Source organism: Molothrus ater, chromosome 7 (assembly GCF_012460135.2).
Source record: "Molothrus ater isolate BHLD 08-10-18 breed brown headed cowbird chromosome 7, BPBGC_Mater_1.1, whole genome shotgun sequence".
NCBI classification, from domain to species: domain Eukaryota; kingdom Metazoa; phylum Chordata; class Aves; order Passeriformes; family Icteridae; genus Molothrus; species Molothrus ater.
Genome location: NC_050484.2, coordinates 17,626,823 through 17,646,965, shown reverse-complemented (window position 1 = coordinate 17,646,965; position 20,143 = coordinate 17,626,823). Strand labels below are relative to the sequence as shown.

At 42.1% G+C, this 20,143-nt stretch overlaps 1 protein-coding gene across 2 annotated transcripts in view; it reads left to right on the top strand.

The window, feature by feature from the left end:
- The first annotated feature begins 290 nt into the window (after positions 1–290).
- The window catches only part of MAP3K20 (mitogen-activated protein kinase kinase kinase 20), a 93,118-nt gene continuing 73,265 nt past the window's right edge, over positions 291–20,143 (top strand). Inside the window, exons 1-2 of one of the 2 annotated variants that reach the window (XM_036386486.2) lie at positions 291–403; positions 7,063–7,252. In XM_036386486.2, coding sequence (XP_036242379.1) covers positions 7,094–7,252 — 159 coding nt within the window. In that variant the 5' untranslated portion in view covers positions 291–403; positions 7,063–7,093. Of the gene's footprint in view, positions 404–7,062; positions 7,253–20,143 lie in introns of those variants that run through there. The other variant, XM_036386487.2, reaches the window with a different exon arrangement.

Genomic DNA, 20,143 nt, shown 5'->3' with positions numbered 1-20,143 from the left:
TGGGTGCAGGGTGCGTAGGCCGGGAGGGGCCACGCGCGCCCCCACGAACGACAACTCTCCTGTCCCGGGCCGGGGGGGCCACGCTGGCCTCCGCCCGCCGCCCCCGCAGCCCGAGGGGCCGGCACCGCCCGCCCTGCCCGGCACCGCGCCCCCTACAGGCAGGGCACCGCGCCGCCCGGACCCCGGAGCTGGCGGCGGCCGCGCCTCCCCGCGGGGCCCGGCGCGGAGCGCGGGGTGGCGCCGCTGCGAGGCGGTGCGGGGGCGGCGGCGGCGGCGGCTCCCGGCACCAACCGGAAGCGCGGGGGACGGAGCGGGAGACGCGGTCGCGCCGGTTGTAGCCTGCCTCGCCGGCTCCGGGATCGGCGCCGCTCGGGTCCCGCCAGCCCGGAGCCCCTCGGGAAAGGTGAGGACGGCGAAGCGCCCCCCGCGGAGGCAGCGCTTGGGGCGGCGGCGCGGTGGGTGCGCATTCGGCTGGGCGGAGGGAGGCGGCGGGCAGCGGGCCGGGCCATGGGTGTCCCCTCCAGGTTTGACGTTCCCTGTGCTGAAGCAACTTCAGAAGCCCTGTGAAGGGAGGCGGCCGGCCGGGCACACGGCCTGACCTTGCGTCGCCTTGGTCCCGCCGCGCCGGCCAAACACCCCCGTGGTCAGCGGCGCCCACGCTTGGCCGCGCAGTGGGACGGGGGTCGGGAGACGAGCCGTGCCCCGCCGGGAGGGCAGGACAGGACAGGACAGGACAGGGCAGAGCGGTGTCCGCCGAGCGACAGCCGGGCAGCACGGCCCGGCGCGAGAAAGGCGCTGCCGGCCGCGGCCGCCCGTGAGGACGGGCAGCGGGACACGGGCAGCGGGACACAGGGCAGCCGGCGTCCGGCCGGGGGCTGCTACGCTTGGCCACCCCTGCGCTCCCTAGTATGTCTTTCAAATGCAGCGCATCTGCTGCATTTTGCTGTTGTTTTGGGCATAAAATCCGTCGGGTTGGGATTTGAGGTGTGACTTTCATTCCCTCCGTTTTTTTTCCTTTTTTAAAGTAAGCTGTCGTTGTTTGGTTTTGCTGTGTTTGCTTAAGTTAGCTCGTTTCCAGCAGTATGATCTTTTATTAAGCTCGCATGTGTGAGCTATCTATTACCCTGTATCCAGCATGCTCTACTGGGAGTTTTAGTGACAGAGCCGTCGGGAAAGCCATGGATCATTACTTTTTCTAAGTTCCAGAAGCAGAAATAATTTGAAAGCACTGGATTAACTGGGTCACTGCCCGAAAACATCATAGCTTTCTGCAGGAGGCATGTGGTGAGATGTTTTCAGGACTTTGTCCTGGAATTGTAAGTCCTCTGAAACCTACTTATTTTATCTATCCGTAATGTGCTTCACATACTGGTGGCATTGTGTTAATAATGGTAACTCTGGAGAACCTGTCTCACTGTGAGGGGAAGACAGAAACATGGACAAAACTGAGGCCCAGGTCCTGCAGTCTGGTCTGTGCCAGGACCAAGCTGCACGATGGGCCTGGATGCAGGCTTAGCTGCCTTGTCTTTCTTGCGAGCTGTTGTGTGTGTACTACTGGCAGGCATCACTTACAAGGTATAATGTAAGTGAAGTGACCAGTTTAGTTTAGGGGTTTTCTGAGATAAAATGTTTTTTATTTAATGTGAAGTCTTTATAGCCTTCAGTCTCTGCCATTGACACAGCTTGGCTTGTATCCTCAGTACTCAAACTGTTTAGGTGGAGTTGAGCCATTTTTTTGTAGCAATGGTTATATAAATTAAAATAAAATTAGACATATTATTAATGGAAATTATGCAGAATTCTTAGGTTCTGACAAAGGACAGGCTCAAATGTTGTTGAGTCTGTAACTAAGGTAGGCAGAGCCATGCTTCCAGTCTCACCATCTGCAGGGCTGCTACTCAGTCTGATTAAGAAAGTTTAGGAGTTGAAGGGGTTGTTGGCTTTATTTTAAGTCATTGGGAGATTAGAAGATTAAAGATATTTAATTTGGATTTGTGCTTGGAGTTTGTTTACATCTTATTGATCAACAGTTCATGATATGATTGAAGGGTTTTTTAATTTATAAAAACTTTTTTCTGCAGCAGCTTTCGTAGCTCAATGTCACTAACTCCTTTACTGTTTTCTGTTTGGACATGACAATGGTTAACCATGTTTTGGTGTTTGAGGGTGGATTTTTTTTGTTGGACATTTTTATTTGTTTTTTTTTTTTAATATATATTTTTTTAAACTCTGTTTAAATATACTGCTGAAAAAATCCTGGTTGGTATGCTCAAGGACTGCAGGCCTTGTTGGATACAAAGGATGATTTGGGTCTAAAAATGGATGGTCAAAGATCCTGAAAGCAAATGGGCTGTTTTGCCAAATAAGGAAACTTGGCACATTCAGCTGTGTATTTTAAGATAGCACAAGTGTGGTGTGCTACTACTTTATTGGCAATATGTTGGCAGTGTGCCTTCTTGCAAGAAGCACTGAATCCTACTTTGTGGAACCACACAGTAAAGCGAGGGGCAGGGAGTTGCACGGTTGTTTCCCATAATAATTTACAAAGGCTGTTCCTGCAGTAATTGAATACTTGAGCAGCGTCAGGTGCATGTGCAAGATGAGAGATGCAATTTTCGGTTTCGCAGCCACGCACTAAACAAAGTATGAGTTGCAGTTACTGTGCAATTTGTAAATTATTTCCTCCCTCCTGTCTCTAAGTCCTTGGAGTGGAAGCTGTCTGTACTCTGGGAGCAGTAGCTGAATGACAAACAGAAGGGTCTTCTGTTTTGTATGTGGAATAAAGCAGAGTGTTGGGCATGGCAGCACTTCCCCTACATTGCAGTTTGTAGGGAGCTGGGAGGTAGAACTGAATGTGTTGAGTTCTTCCAGTGTTGCTGTGCCAAGATGCAGGGCAGGCTGCAGCAGGGTCCTGGGGGGTTCCCTCACCTTGGGGGGGTCTAGAGGAAGCAGCAAATGTGGGACCTTTGCAGGGCTAGGACCCTCACATGGGTTAATCCCCTGAAGTGCTGTAATCACAAGAAGCTAGTGATGGTGGATGGTTTCCTACACCTGCATCACTGGTGTACTGAGCTGAGCTTGTGGTGACATAATGTGGTGACTTCGCTTGCTGCGAAGTGACTCTGTGTAATGGTCCTGACATGCTGCATACTATTGTTAAATAATAATTTCAAATGTTAAACACTGCCAAATGGAACTCAGATCTCTTACTTTTTGGTATGAAATGAACAGCTTCCAACAGCATGCTCAAATATAAATTACTATGTGGAAAACAAAGAGCCAGGAGAAGATGCAGATGTTGCTGCAAGATTACAAGCTCATGATAACTTATTAGAAATAAAACAGAAAAAGGAGAAAATTCTTTTACCCGCAAGAAGATCCCATAGGAATAATTGAAATAACCAGCAGTTTAATTATTTCCTGAAATACCTGTCATTCACTGTTTCTGAATTGTCATGTCTTCATTTAATCGAGAGCAAGCAACAAAGTCAGTCAATGCAGTGTTTCCCTGCTACACAGTGATGGTAGTTCAACACCCCAAACCGTGAGTGAGGAAGGAGGGTGTGGGTGCCAAACCCTCTGAGCTGTGTGCAGGGAGTTGCTGTAAGGCCCCGGACTGTGTTGCAGCGAGCTGCTCTCCTGTCTGCAGAAGTGTAAGATGAAAAAATGTGCCACACATTGTTGGAATGCTGTGCTTGTTTCAGATGCAAGTGGAAGACTATAGAGTTTAATGAAATACCTGATTTTTTCTTTCTTTTAACCAGTTTTATAAACTCAGATTGTTAAATATCTTTAAAAGAGGATGACAAGTTAATAACTGTGTGTGGATTTGTCACATACAATTTTTAATCTAAACAGTTGTTTTCTCAAACATAACATAGAGATTGATCTTTCTAATTGAGGATTACCTACCTTGAATCCAAAAATGTGGAGTAATGTTTAAACAGGCCTGTTATTTCATCTAGAAAAAGAAAACAAATGCAGCCTCGTTTTAATTACAGATCTCTAAATAAAGAGTGTCTCTTGTAAATCTCTTCTACTTTCTCTAGAAAAAAAGCATCTGGAGCAACCTGATGCCAACCAATGAATCATTCTTTAAATAACATTAACTTATTATATGCTGGTGCCCTATAGTGTCTCTACAACTACCTCTACAACAAGAGGTTGTGGTCAGGCAGGGCTGAGCCCCTTCTCCCTGACAACCAGTGACAGGACAAGAGGACGTGGTCTTAAGATGTATCATGGGAGGTTTAGGCTGGACATGAGGAGAAATTTCTTCCCAGAAAGGCTGATTAAACATTGGAATGGATTGCCCAGGGAGGTGGTGGAGTCTCTGTCCCTGGAGGTGTTCCAGGAAAGACTGGATGTGGCACTCAGTGCCATGGTCTAGTTGACATGCTAGTAGTATTCAGTCATAGATTGGACTCGGTATCTCAGGTCTTGCCACCTGATTCATTGTGTGATCCTGTGATCTGCAGCTGGTTGACTGCTGTAGGTAAATTTGAAACTGAGAAGGTGTTTAAAGAATGAATGGTAGGTTCTGCAAGTGCTTGTGTGTCAGGCACTGCATTGTGGGCGCATGGAATTTGAGATAAAGTTTAAAGCAGTAAGGAGGACCCATCAGAAAAGTACTCATTTGTATTTGTCAAACGTCTGGTGTGCATGTTATTCTCTGCTAGTGTAATTTTCAGAAATCAAATAATTTACTAGCTTGTACATTTGATTTGGTGGTTCTGGGTGAACAATAATGTTAAATAATTTGCCAGCTCTTCAAAGCTATTGAATTCAGGTAGTGAAGCCCAGAAATTTCTTTCCTGGGATGTGTTTTTCTTTTCACTTGGTTTCCTTTTCCTTCTGCCATTTCAAATGAAATGATCTTTTTTCAGCTGTTCCCACCTTCCTGTTAAATTTATGGTCTAGTCAGTGCATATACTTTTGCCTGTGAGTAACATCACTCTTCTAGCTAATTCTGTTGTCAGTAAGGAAATTGTTCACTCGAGTGTGATTACCTGTGTGCATAAATATGTGCAGGGCCATGGCCTTAAATTGTGAGGTTTTTGAGTTGGGAAGTCAATCTGTTTTATTTGTCTGTAAAGTGTCCCATATGCTTGAGACACCATGTACAGAGCATGAACTTGGAGAAGCTGCTGGAGTAAATAATGCAAATGAACTTTTGTTTCTGAAGATCTGCTAATTAAGCAGCAATGGCAAGGAGCAAAACATTGAAACTTCTCTTGGTTTGTAGGATTGACCAATTTCCTTTGAGCTTTCTCTAAAGAAAACGTATGCAGGCTGTGCAGAAGATGACTATGGGATGACAGGAAATTACACCAGCGACAAGGTTAAAACAAGAACAGAAGGTCAGCAGGACAGTTCAGGCACTTGTATTAGGGAAGAGGCTGCAGAGCATTGGAAGAAGGGACTTTATTTAATATCCTGCTGGTAACCCCTGCTCTGACTTGCAGCTCTGGGGAGAGAGCATTCATGTTCCCTCTTTGGGAGCTCTGCAGGCTGGCTGTCAGTGAAAGGCTTAAAGCTGGCTCCTTGCTAAAAAGCCTTCAGTACACATAGTAAAGTTGTTGTGGTCTGGTCAGCATTTATCTTTATGGGTGGTCAAGAGGTATAAAATGAAGCAGGCAGTTTCAGAGAAGGCTCTGTTATGTTGTGTGTAGAAAAGTGTTGATATCATCATCTCTCATTTGGAGAATAGCTGCAATCAAGTAGTGCCAGAAATTCCTGATCTAATGATATCTTAAAATTTTAATCAGAGTAGCTACACAATCAGGAGAGACAGGGGGCAAATAATGCCTTTGTGTTTGTTACAGAAGGGACTGGCATAAAGAGATTGTGGCAGTCAGCAGTACAAGGAGTTAACACAGTTGTGTTTCGCAGCTCTGGACAGCACATAACGTTTTATCTCAAAAAGCCCTATGGAATGGAAGTTCCCAGAAGACATAGTATATTTTGATACTGTAATTTACCAGTGAAATTGGATATGTTGTTTTCACCATCAACCCAAAATCTCTGGTTCTTTTTTTGCTTGTTTTGTTAAAACTAATATCTCATTTTATGCTGATAAATTTACTGTCATTAATTGCAAGTATAGTAACTTTTGCTGGTAATTAAACCTACTTTGTCTAGGCTGGTGCATCTGAACTGAACCAGCAGCAGACTTGCAGATGATTCTGGAGTATGCCGTGTCCTGCAGTCCCACTAAAGACCTGAGCTTTCTGATCTTATATCATTAAAAAAAGAAACCTAAAATTAGTCATTGTTCATGTATTTAGGTGATAATGTTTCTTGAAATTTGCTACAGCCATAAGCTTTATCACCATGAAATCTCCGGGGAGGACATTCTGTTCCTCCGTCAGCAGATTTGGGATCATCTCCTGAAACTGCCAACACCAGTCTTGGCACAGGCTGCAGAATTTCACATATTGTAACCCAGATGAATTACCCTGTACTTGAGCTTTGTTACAACGTGCAAACAGATCTGAGTCACTCAGGAAGAGACATTTACCATGGCCAGGTTTTTCCACATCCTTGCACGAAGTGCTCCGGCCTGGCCCGGAGCGCTGGTGGGGCGCGCAGTGTGTGCCGAGGTGCCGCTGCTCGCTGCCCGGCGCCGCTGCCCGGCCGGGCCGGCCCGTGCCCGTGCCCGTGCCCGTGCGTGGCCATCGCGGCCGCAGGACGGCATGCCCGGCGTGCCGGAGCGGACAGGCAGCCGGGAGCCGAGAGCACGCTTCCTGTGTGTCCGCGGAGAAGGCAGCCACGTGCCTGCCTTTTGCAGAGCTGCTTCCAAGGTGCTCGGGAAACGTCAGGATTGCTCTGAGGAATACTGTTAGTTGTTTCTGTACCCCAGCTCCTCCTAATAGATGGTGGAAATTATGCAAACTTTAGTACTCCCTGTGGGAATGCACGTCCTCAGTCTCTTTTCCTCCTGTGGCCTGTGGATGTTACTGGAGTGTGCTTATGATTCTGATTTTGGGGTGACTGAACATGGGTAAGAAAGTCCATAAATCCTTGGAGCATGTGCATTAACAAAACCTTTTCTCTTCACAGGTTTTGCTGTGGTATATTTTGTCATTATGAGATGTCGTCTACCAGTGCTTCATTTGTGCAAATTAAATTTGATGACTTGCAGTTTTTTGAGAACTGCGGTGGAGGGAGTTTTGGGAGTGTCTACCGAGCCCGATGGATTTCTCAGGACAAGGAGGTGGCAGTAAAGAAGCTGCTCAAAATAGAAAAAGAGGTAAAAGTTTACTTTTCATTCACTTTGTCTGCTGTGGTAACAACAGAAATTCTTTTCTAGTGTTTTTGATCCTCTAGGTAATGCAGGCAAACTACCTTGGGATTTTTGTTTGTTTAATTACAAAACTCTGTAAGCGATGATGCTACAGTAAGGACGTAATGAGCAGTCCAACCCTTCACTCTTGTTGCCCACTTTTTTTATTTTGCAATTCTCCTCTACCTGGCCCTGAGGAGAGCTTGCTGCACCTGTGGAGCTACTAATTTCCTGTTGATACTACCAGCATGTTGCTAGATAGGAAGAGATAGTGTCCCTGTCATTACCTGATTCCATTTTGTCCTCTTGACGTCTGTTCTGTGGTTCACATATCTATGTTCACTACAGGCTTAGAGTTGTCTCTTCCCTGCCTGATGAAGATTTTGATCTAGGGCTCCACTAACTCCTAGTTAGTCATAGCCACATAGTCATAGCTTGGTTTTGCAATGAGGTAGTTTTAGCCCTCACTGTTCTGCCAGTCTCCTTCCCTTGGGGCATCTTGTGACCTGGAAAGGTGGATGAGTCCTTGGCAATCCTGGGGGAAAAGGCAGAATTTGCTAAGGGCACCTTTACCAGCTAAGGTTGGTTTGTTTTTTGTTTTTTTTTTTCAAAGCTTTTTAAATTTGCCTGACAGTCCTTTTGACCCCTCAGCTTTGTACAGTTTCAGCAGAGATGTGGTGTATGTGGTCCTCACAGTACTCCAGTCTGCCTGCTGGTCAGCACTGGTGATGGAGCAGTGAGCACAGCCCAGTTTAGTGATGGACAGCAGAGTTACTGGGCTGTTGTTCCATCATGACTATATGTATGTAACTTGTATACAATCTCCTCAGACTGTTGTAGGAAGACAGTTACAAGCTGGAGGACAGCAGAGCAGTGCTAGGCATAATAGACTTAGTAAGTAATCAGACACCAAAGTTCATCCACTGCGGCAGCAGCTGAGCTGCCTTGATTGTGTCATGCTTAGTGATGTAATTAGCATGTTTGATCATGATTAAGCATGTTGCTGTCTAAAATAATGTAAAAGGATCTCAAGATTTTTCTAGGACAATGGAAGATTTATACATTCTGTCCAATGTCAGTTTGTGGTGTTCTCTTTATTTCTACTATTTGTTAATATCAAAAGATAAATGAAAAGTAAAATTTGAGCTATGCAGTATCAATAATGTGCTCCTTAAAAATAACCTGGCTGGCAGATCTCAGTCAGGGTCAGTGAAATACCTTTATTGAACATGTGTGTTTCTGAAGGAGTTACACCTGTGTGTGTGCTAGACCTGTTGTTATGTACTAAAAACATTTTTTGAAAGTAAATTTAAGAACAATATTACTATGTCTTGTGATGGCATAAAACTCAATGGAATGGGAAAGGATGGAGGAAGGAAAATCCTGTGTATTACATGACACAGTTGGACCATTCAGCAGAAACACATTTTTTTAAGACAGTGCAACACAAAGTTCAGCTTGGAGTAGCAAGGAGCACAGGCTGTATAGCAGTAAAAAACCCCATATGCCAGAAAGTGCTTATTATAATGTAAGGATTTATTTAGGGATTAATGAAGACTTGCAGCTCAGTAAGAGCTCGTATCATGGTGCAGTTAGGCAAATTTGGTTAATTGTTTGGCATATGCAAATCAGGATAAAGTAACAACCAGGTGTGCTTTATCTTGGTATGTAGCACTGGGAAAATTGTTGTTAGGCATATGTGGTTCTGTTCTGTTTAAAAGAGTGTCAATGAACAGTAAGAGCAGCCCAGGGGAATCTGCAAAACACTGAGTGGAAAGTTGGTGAGATTGGGGGTGTCAAGAGGGGGTGATGAATATCATCCATCAGGATGAGTTGACAGAAGGAGAGCAAGTGCCTTCCATCACAAATTTGTTTATTTTTCTTTGGACTGGTTATAATTTGCAACTTAAACTAAATCAGTCAGGTTATGGGAACAGCTTGGTATGGGCACTTTCTCTTGAAAGTTTTCTGGAAAGGCAGTGGAGAGGCAAGTGGTGATGCCTTAAATAACTCTGACAAGCTTTGGCAGAACTTTTCTGTCAACAACCTTAGAGAATTAAAAAGTAAGAGCTTATATACAAACATTGCATTTTCATATGGAGAAAATGATGGGATAGTTTAATCTAGTGCATAAAGTTATTGCAGGAACTAGTGCTTGGAATCTGTAGCCAGAAAAATTAGAATGGAAAGAAAAGCAAAATTATCGGGAGTGAGGATGAGTAACACTTGGCACAGACTACAAATGAAAGCAGTGAAGATGGAGGATCCTTTTCATCTGTCTTCTCATTGAGATGTCTTTTTAGACAATTGTTTTTGTCAAGTTGTTGAGTTCAACACAGGAGCATTTTGCTGAAGTATAGTGGCCTGTGCTGTACCAGAGGCCAACTTGGTGGCCAAAAGGTCTTCTGGCCCTAATGGCCCTCACATATTTACATATGTAGCATCTTCATCTGTAGTGATAACAATAATCAATGTCTGTGGCTGGACTGCACTGAAGTCATGGTGACTTAATGACTCTTCTGATATCAATACAAAAATAACTTGCTGTAACTCTTGTGTATCTGTGTTTAGTAGGTACTTGGATGCGTTTAGTCCAGAAAACTAATTATTCTGTGCATTTGGACAGTGCTCTCAGGCACTCTTGGGGATGGTGCTGTGTGGGGCTGAGAGTAGGATTTGATGATCTTTGTGGGTCCCTTCTAGCTTGGCATAATCTGAGATTCCACTCTTTCTAGTTTATTTGGAAGGAAGTGTCCTTTTATCTCCATGACTGCATGTCTTGTATTTCTGTTAACTGCTGCCAATAATCCATAACAACTGATTAGAGGGAAAACATAGGAGAGTTGTGAAAAACTTGCTCAGAGGCATTTCATGCTAGCCAAGTCCAAGGGAGCAAGCCAAGTCAATAGAGCTATGGTATCATTCTGCAAATATGTTGTATCTATGTGTCATTTTATTAAACAAGCCAATCACAACCAGTAAAGATCGTGAAGGTTTTATATTAGCCCAGGGGCTAACAAGTTCTAACATGTGAAGCAAAGCAAGTTTTGTTCCAGCATCGCATATTAGAATATGTGCTCAGAAAAACTTAAAAATACTTGGAAGAGTGTTGCTTAAACAGATTGCTTTGAAACTCTTTGAAATCTGAGAAATACCTCTGCAAGGCATTAACTTTTTTTATGCAGGCAGTAAAACACAACTTTATGGGGAGAGATGTGTGTATATGTGAAAAAATACACCTGAACAGGTCTGCTAGGAAAAATATACATATGCTACAAGGTCTTGGTTAGAATATCAGACGTGATACTGGGCAAGAATTGTGCTAATTAAGTAAAACACAGGAATGTAGCCTGAGTGATTAAATAGCAGCAAAACATAAATTAAGTTGCCATTTTACTATCTAGTACAACCACTACAGTGGTTATAGGTTTTAAGTAGGAAACAGGAGTTCCTAGTGAATTGTTTTATAGAAAATGAAGCTGTCAGTGTGATGTTTATGATGCATGTGGCAGAGTAGAAATGCCTCCTGTAGCAGGATCAGTCCTTTCACCCTGAGTGATAATTGTGTCCACTCATTGAAGAAAATTGCACATCTAATACTCCAGAAGTTATTTGGTATTTTTGTGAGGGATTTATATGAATTATTAGATAAACCCATAATTTGGCTCCCACTGAAATGAATGGGACAGACTGAGGCCAGAGGCCTTATTCTGCAAATTGCTAGCAGTTCTTTTGACTCCATTATCTTGAGCAGATAACTGCTGGAGTGAAGTGTTACAAATGTTGTTTTATGCCTTGCCACGACTGCTTTTCACTGAAGAGCACTCACCTCCTTTGATTGCCCATCTCTGAAGTTTACCTGTTATTTGTCATTGCTTTTGAGGGCTGTGCTTTTGGTGGCAATTTGTTGGCAGCTGGTTTTCTTGGTGTGGTTCTTCACCAGGAGGTTTATAACTGCTGGTATTTCACCTGAAATTTGAATTTAATTTTAATACCACAGGTCTTTGAAAGTACTCCATGGTCCATAAGCTGTCTCCATGCTATTGATGGGCAGCAGTATTGCTTCAGCTTTTACAACCAGGGTACTTGGGTACAAGATTTCTTGATTTCATGCAGAACATATGTTCCTGGACTTCTTCAAAGTGCTGGCAGTGGTCTGTGCAAACTGCAGGAGAGTGGTGGAAAAAAATCCAGTAAAATGTAATTGTAATCTTAGTGGGAAATACTTAAATATTTCTGGTGAACTAACAGAACCAACTTGTGGATAGAAGAAGTTACATTGAGCAGCATTTACTATGCATGCCTTGTTCAGTCGTGTCTGTACTGCATTTGAGTTTTATAAGACTCAAAAATAAAGACATGTTTTCTCTGTTTTTGTTTCTGTATTGCCTGGAGTCTGACTACCATGGAAGTTAATTTTATATTGTCAGGGTTTCTTGTATGTAATATATGTGTTGTAAGCTTTAGGGGATATTTTAATGCTTTATAAAATTTTTCATATAGCATATAATGCAGCTTGTTCACTTTTTTGATTTTTATGATCCACTTCTGGAATGGACTATCCAGAAGGCATAGATTGGGCTTGTACCTTCTGAAGGGGATGAGTTAAGTATAATCACATGCATGTCACTGGACTTACCTCATTCATGTTTGTAGTGCTAAAAGAGAGCATGTGATAATTTTTATGTGGGTCATGAGAGTAAGGACTGGCAGTGATTTGCAACAGTAACAAGAGAAAAACAACAGAGTAAAAGCAAAACAAAACAAACTGAAATTGATACTTTAGCCCTGACAGGACTAAAAATAGTTGATGTTCTTTTTCTTTGTAGTTTGTAGCTGATATGGGTGCTCTGGTGCCAGCCTAGAATGACTCTCCACACTGGGTCCTGGCTGTAAGGAAGGGAAATTTTGTTGTTCTATTAATATTTTACTAGCTCTTTCTAGGAGCTTCTACTCCCTTACCTCTCTCAGGTCTGAGTCAGCAAGTATAGAGAGTAATGAACACTGAGAGAGGACTTAGAGTGTGTGCTGTATGAAATTATTGCAGGGTGTAGGAATCTAATATATGACTTTCCAGGGATATCTGCACCTATATTGAAAAATTACAAAGTTCACCATAACTGATCTCATAGGAACCTATCCAGCCCCATATTCATTGAAAGAAAAACAGAATCACAGAATCAACTAGATTAGATGAGACCTTTTAAATCATCAAATCCATTCTGTGACCTAACACCACCTTGTCACCTAGACTGTGGCATTGACTGCCACATCTGGTGTTTCCTGAAATACCTCCAAGGGTGGTGATTCTGTCACCTCCATGGGCAGCCCATTCCCATGCTCAGTCACCCTTCCTGTGAAAAACTTCTTCCTGATGTCTAGCTTAAGCCTGCCCTGGTGCAGTTTAAGTCTCTGTCCTCTTGTCCTATTGCTAATTGCTGGGAGAAGAGACTGATCTTCACCTGGCTACAACCTCTTTTCAGGTTTACTGCTATGTAGTGTTAGCTGCTAAAAGGAGATAAAACTGTATTTAATATACCAGAGGAGTGTCTTAAAATGCCTTAGTTTCTGTTTTGCAGAGTGGTTATTTTGCAAGGTTTTCTCTTTGGGTTTTTTAAATATATTTTGGTAAAGGAATGAGCTTAGAGCACTCCTCTTGGTGCTGACTAGGGTATTCTCAAAAGGTATCAAGAGGATACTTAGCACCCTTTATAGACTGGAAGTTGTCAAAATTGCTTCAGATGCTCCAGCTGTTCTGTATTCTGTATCTTGCAGAATAAATCATTTTGGATAGGACAGACTTCTGCAATGAATCTGACTGATTCTTTATTTGCCTATTCTTGGCTTTCATTCAAGGGGTAATTTTCTGGAGGACTTTATTTTCTAAATGAATGTTATTTTTCCAGGAATCAAGAAAGTCACTACATGAGGTTTTGTTAGTGGATGCTTTGGATATGACTGTGTTGTGTCATGGCATATGTGTTGCAACCAAAATATTGTCCAAACCCCACATTTGGGAGACACCAGTATAATGAAAGATACCAGAATACAATTATTCTTGCCAAAAGCAGGCTTTAGTTTCATTTTGTCTGTTTTAAGAAACTTCATTCCTGTGTCTCTCTGTCCTAAAACAATTTCGGAAACACAGGAATCAGACATAGAAAAGAATTTGTCTGTATTTTGCTACATTTTATTGTAGTGGATTTTTTTACTCATGTATTTAAACATTTTTATACCAAGTTTTTCATTAAATGAGTAATAACTTGAGAGTTGCCTCATATAAATAGTAAGTATTTGTAGAACAAGTTGTGTGGTTTAGTGGGTTTTTTTGACTAACTTAATTTGAGATTGGCTTGTATATATACGGTTTTTTAAATCAAGCCAACTTTGGACATCAGCTTCAGTGAAACTGGTTTGTCAGGGTCCACACTGGCAGTATGTGGCTTCAAAAGTTATTTTGAATCAGTTGAGACATAATAACTGTCAGTGGTGCAGACCACTAGATTTTGTACTAAAATTGTAAAGGGGCAAGTGCACATGTCCTCTTGACTGGTGGCCAGTGTTGAACAGCTGCTACATAAACAAATTTGATTAACAGATAAATTGTTAAGCTAAGATGCACCAGGCTATGTCTGTTGCTTCCTTTTGCTTGTCTTTTGAATTACCTTGCATGTGCTGCTGATTAGGAATATAGGTACAGCTTCCTTAGCTTGGTTGAGTCACAGGAAATTACTGTGTGCCTGACCCTAGGTTAGGAATATCTCTAGGATATCTCTTAGACCCTTTTATCTCAGTTATCTCCAATTGGTCTTCAATTTCAGTGGTTTGTTTGTTTTGGGATTGTTTTTTTCAGAAGGTGCAACATCTGCAAGTGAACAAGTTTTTATGCTGGTTTCCTATAAATTATGAATAAATGTTGTTTAGAATAGAGAGAAAATGTCTGATTGTTTAGAAAACACTCTTTCTTATCCTCTTTGCTGTCCACAACATGCAGGATATGTCCACAACATTAGAATATTATTAAATATTCTTTACTTTTGTAAATAGTTTAATTCCATTGCATATTGTCATAAAAATTATTCTGTCAATTGCAAGTTTTTGTTTGACAGTGGGCTGTTCACATTTCAGTAGATAGTTAGTTGCAATTAAGGGCATTTTTCCTAGGGTGATTTATTTTGTTTGTTTGCGTGTTTCTTTATTTTGGGGGTTTTCTGTGTGGGTTTTTTGCCTTTTTAAAAATTTTATTTTTAATTTTTCTCTAGATATGTTTCTTCTGTTTCAGTCTGCTTTTTGCATGCACTCAGTTGATACTTATAATTTGGAAGAGAGGTTGTGTTGCTTATTTTTTTATGCCAGCAACTCTTGACATCAAATGGCAGCTCTTTTGTTTCCCCTCCCACGACATTTCTTGACCCTGAGCTTCTGTTGAAGTGATTAACTCCAAAATGGTATTTTTGGATATTTAAGCTGTCCTGAAGCTTTGCTGTGGAAATCTCATGGATACAGAAGAAATCCTTCTTTCTCTAAGTGCTGTTTTAGGCTGTTGCAGGCTCAAGCAATTGAGGATCGGTTCAAGTTAGTCTTACGTAGACATTTATTTAACTATATGGTTTTCTTAAAACAGTGTTACAAGTAGAAAATCACAATGACAGGTGAGTGGTAATTTGAGAGATGATAAGCAATTGCATGTTTGAGTTTTATGTGCTTTGAGGGGACAGCTGACAATTTACATGTCTGTGACCCACATGGAAATCCGTTGGTGTTGCAATTCCTGGGGATGCTGATTAAATAGCTTGCACTGACTTGCAGCATACAGAGTGACAAATTGTTTCTGATGACCCCAGAGTAACTCTTGAGGTGAGTGGAAGTACTGTTTCAATCTGACACGATTTGTAAGTTGTTGCAGGCCTGTGTGATGGTTCAGATGAAGTCAGAGACCTGTGCTGGGGTTGATGTGATCTGAGTCTGGGACCATTCATCTCCTGGAGGCCGTTTTCCACAGGAGTATTCAAAGCTGAGCATGGGGGCTGCAGTCTCTGGCTGGGTCCCCAAACAACCCGGCTCACTCATGGTGGCAATGGAATTTGGAACAACATGTTTTGTGCTTTTAAGAGGGCAATAAAATGCTCTATAGAACTAGATAGGCCCTACTTTACTTCCCTTTTTTTGTTGTTGTTGTTTTTTAGTCATTAATTTTAAACTGGCTGCATGTGAGTTGTGTAAGGGTCTGGAGAACAAGATTTCTCTGAAAACAGAGTTGAAGAAAAGGGAAAATATATCTTAACTTGGATGCAAGCATCAAAATCAGTCTTTTTAATTGTAATTAAACAACTAAGACTGTAAAAGTTATTTCATATTTACCTACTTCCACTCACTAAGGTGCTGATAGAGAAAGTTTCCTTTTTAAGAGGACAGTAAAAACAGTCACAGGGAAACATTCAGATGTGTTAATGTTATCTGGAGGCTGCAGAGGAGCCCAGAGAACAGCTTCAACATTAACGCTTTCTCTTATACTCAGTTAATTGTACTCACACACCAGGGAGATGAGGCCAGCAAGGGCAAACACAGAGCTGTGCTTCTGACCCAACTGCCTCCAAACTGCCCTGTTTATATTTTTAAATGTTTCATCTGTTGCAATCCAGCCACTGGGGAAGAATCCTAGTTGCAAATACATGTTTGTTTATTAGACTAATGTTTAGAGAATCTGCATTCTGCATAATTTCTATTTAGGAAAGACAGCTCCACAGGGAAACTGGGTGTCTTGCACACAAGAGGGGCCCCCTGTGGGTGTACCTCCTTGGCAAAATAGGGCCTGGCCCTTGGATGTCATTCAAGGGGAGCAGTGCCACACACTTACCCACTTATCTTCTGCCTCTGGTTGCTTATTTTTTTTACTCCAAAACTCCTGAAAATTGAGGTGCCTAGTGGCTAAATGGTGGAGACGAGGGAGAAAAAAAATTGTGTTATGATATACATGACTGACCAAATAGCTGTGGATTTTGTGTATTGGGCGCCTGATTTACCAGTAGCGACATCAAAAATAAGCATGGGTGGTAAAATCCCTTGAGCTGTTGTAGGAGAAGTGAGGAAGTTCTTGGTAGACACCAGAAGATGAGATGCAGTTGCTTGTACCAAGTTGCTCTTGGAAGGTGGGATAACCAAAAGACAGGCATGCAGGCTGGGCGGGTGGCAGCCTTTTAGTGAAAGCTGAGGCACTCTGCAAATTGTTATCTGGCAGAGGGAGCATAGGAGAGATGAGTAGATTGTTCTGGGAACTTGCTAAAATCAACTAGTTGTTGCACCTTTGAGCAGATGAGTGACATTTACTGAGAGGTTATCTTTTCCTCTTGGAAGGATTGTACAGCTGAGAAAGTGTCATGCATACCTATGTGAACTTAGAGGGGGGGAAAGGTGCAGAAATCACTTCTTGTCTAATTTCGTAACAACTCTAATTTTAGTAATGTTAGATGCATTTGAGGCAAACCTTTGAAACATGAAGGCTTATACGTAGTGATTGGTGGGTTTCCATCTTTGTGAACTGTATACTTTTAATCTCCTAAACCAAGGAAAAGGCTTTTTACTTCCCTGTGATATGTCTCTGTATGCTGAGGGTGCTGTGTGTAGTATAAGTATGGAGCAACAGATGGCTACAACTTGGAGATGTTGAATTCCTCTTCCTTTTGGATGTTGCCTTGCTGTTACCCCTGTAAGAGTTTGTGAGAGCCCTAAAGGCAAATGCAGGATCCCACTCAAAATGACCACACATTTTGGAGTTCTGCTCTTAACTTTGAGTTCTCAGTTGTTTTTGTCTTTGTACCAAAGTCTTTATTGTAAAGTCATCTCTCCAAGCCAGTGTCTCATCTGTCCTGTGCAGAAGTGCAGAAGTTGGCAGTAATGTGGTTTCTGGCACTGTCCTCTGAGTGGTTTACTGTGTTCCCATTGCAGACCAATTCCCTGTAAGTGCTATAATTCTGGAAGGAGTCCTGCAATTTTTCACTGACTGGGAATAAAGTTCAGTCCTCCTAGGATCAACAAGCGTTCTGTTTTTACTTGATGCATTTGAAACCTGCAGTAAGAAATCTCCTGCCTTTTCACTCGTGTGATTCTGCGCTACACTGTGAGAAGCAGGATATTCACTGCCTGTTACAGCTGTTAGTGAGATGAATGTGAAGTAACAGCACTAACAGGGTGCCTGACTCAAGAAATTCAGGGCGAGTGACACTTGATTCTGTAGCAACATTGGCATCAGCTGTCAGCTCTGGTGATATGGTCATTGCCTTGAAACTGTGACCCGAGCTCCCTTTTTGAGAAACGAAGAACCTGCAAGCCCACTTCAAAGACCAGGGCAGCTGCTTTGTTTGCCTTTTAAAAATCTGTATTTCTGCCTTTTTGCTTGGTCAATGTTTAGAACCATTTAAAAAGTAAATGTGACATGAGGACTGAGATCCTGCAGCTAGAGCTCCTCTATAATTACATATTCAAGCACAGCCACACAAAGGAAAATGAGAGTCCCTTTTCCTTTATGTACCATATTTCAGCTTTCCCTTAGGTTTAAATTGGCGTTTTGGGCTATGCTCGCTTGAGCCACTGAAGAGCTTATCAGAAAAGGAAGGAAACAGGGGGAGGGAAAGAAAGATAGATTTCCAAATGACAAGCGTTTGAATAGTCAGAGTTCAATCCCTAAAACAAAAAGTGGAATCTTTTTTTTTTTCTAAATAATGTGCTTTACAGTCTCACCTCTCATCTTGAGAAACATAAAAGAGCAAGTAAAAGAGATGACCCAAATCACAGAGTCCTTTGAAAGGAGAAATTCAGCTGTTTTGAACACTTACAATCAAAGGAAGTGGTTTCCCTAATTACATGAACTATGTGAAAGCTCTCAGAATAGCTCTTCCACCCCAGGATTCCTTGCACTTTAGAAGTTTGCATAAAAGCTCACATGGAGAATCAGATGCAAAGTGTTTGATTCAAATTTTATTAGGCAGAAGTGAGCATACATTCCTATCTCTGGGTTTGACAGCTGCTTGGGTTTGGACCACAAGCCTGGGTTTGATGGATTTCAGTCCTATACTTAAATCTTTCACTCTTCAGGTTCTCTGGTGAGACACCCCTATCGAGAAAAGTAGAATTGAAAAAATGGAGAAAGGATAGAGGGATTTCTTTGTGAGCTTTCAGTTGAGGATTCTTCACCCTGATTAGGCTGTTCATTGTTGTGAAAACCCCTCCGTGTACACAGCTTTTATGAGGAATTTTGCTTCTTCACATTTTAAAGAAACTGTGTATCTTAAAATATACATTTGGAAGAATTGCAATCTGAATTCTAAACCTTTAGTATTGTTCTAGCACCACCATTTACTTCAATCCATCAAAATTCTGAATTCAGTTGGGACTTTGAACAAAAAAGCAATATTTTCAAAAGACTATTACACCTTGTGGTTTCTTTTTGTACATACACAATAATAAAGGGATGTTAGTCTAAACTAAACAGTGAGGACACATGAAAAGATGCAGGACACTTCTAAAGGCTTAAGATCTCTTGCACTGTCCCTGAGGATACAATATGGACTAATTAATGGTTTAAATATTTAAAAATAATATTTGCAAGGTTTACAGTAATATACAAGACCATCACACTTGCTCTGCACAATAGTGACCTCAAAATGGTCTCATTCTCCCCTCTGAGCTAACTACAGTAATTATATCCAGATTTGGATAGACAGAGATAATTGATAAAATCGACCTTGAGGAGGGATCTAAAAACTCTTCAAAGTGCAACAATCCAAACTCAAGAAGGAAAAAAGGCAGGAGGATTATGGCAGCCTTCTGCATGTATGGAATTGGCCAAATCCTCTTTTATAATAACACTGCCAGTCACGAGATACTCCTAACTCTTCTTGAAGAGAAGAGGAACGTTTCTCTAGGTCCTTTTTCTCCTGCCAATACTGTTTTGTTTTTCTCCCTCTCTTCCCAGGCAGAAGGAAGGACTTTACCTGGAATAAGGGAATTCAGGTAGTCTCCTAGAAGTAAATACCCTCAGGAGGCCAGTGGTGTTGCAAACAAAATGCTCAGCACAGTAACAGCACATCTAGAAAGGGAAGGGAAATGTTGCATAGCCATATAGCTGTGACAGAGTGGGAAAGTGTTCTTGTTGTGTCTTCTAGAGACTTGTGTCTCAGGCAGCAAAACTACCAGAGGTTTCCTTGGTTGAAGAAGAACTCTTAAAGTCATTCCAGCCTTGCTCGACCTGAAAGTGGCATGGAAAATCACGTGCTTGTGTCTGATTCTTGGTAAGAGTCAGTTTCTTAGGCAAGGGTTTGGGTATGTCTGGCACTGGAAAATGGGAAGCTGTGGTATATGTGATGCTGTTGTTCTTCCACACCAAAGGACCTATTGCAGATTTGAATGTACTTCGTGCCACCAAAACATCACGGAGTTCTGGGCCCTGGGTCCAGCTTGTGAGTTCAGTTCATTGTACTGAACTTTGCTAATCTAATCCTTGTCATGCTTGGAGCATAAATCAGTAGTTATGCAAAGACTACAGGCATTGCTGGAATAGGAAGAGATGCAAATTCTCTCTGCTGCACTCAGATTCAGATTGGAATTGTCATTAGCTGCAGCATAATGCCTTCTTTTCAGCTCTTTAGGTACAGCCCAGGAGAAAGGTTTTCTTGGACTCTGCATGTGACCCTGGTCCTGAAAGTTCCTGTGGTCCCATATATATACAGTTCTGCTTCCTCTTTGCTTCATTTATGGCAGGTCCTCGGCAAGCACAGTGCAAGGTGATGGAGGAATTAGTGCAGGTCAGTGGTTTTGTAACCACAGAGTAGATGATCTTCATTTTGTAACTTGCCTTTTAAA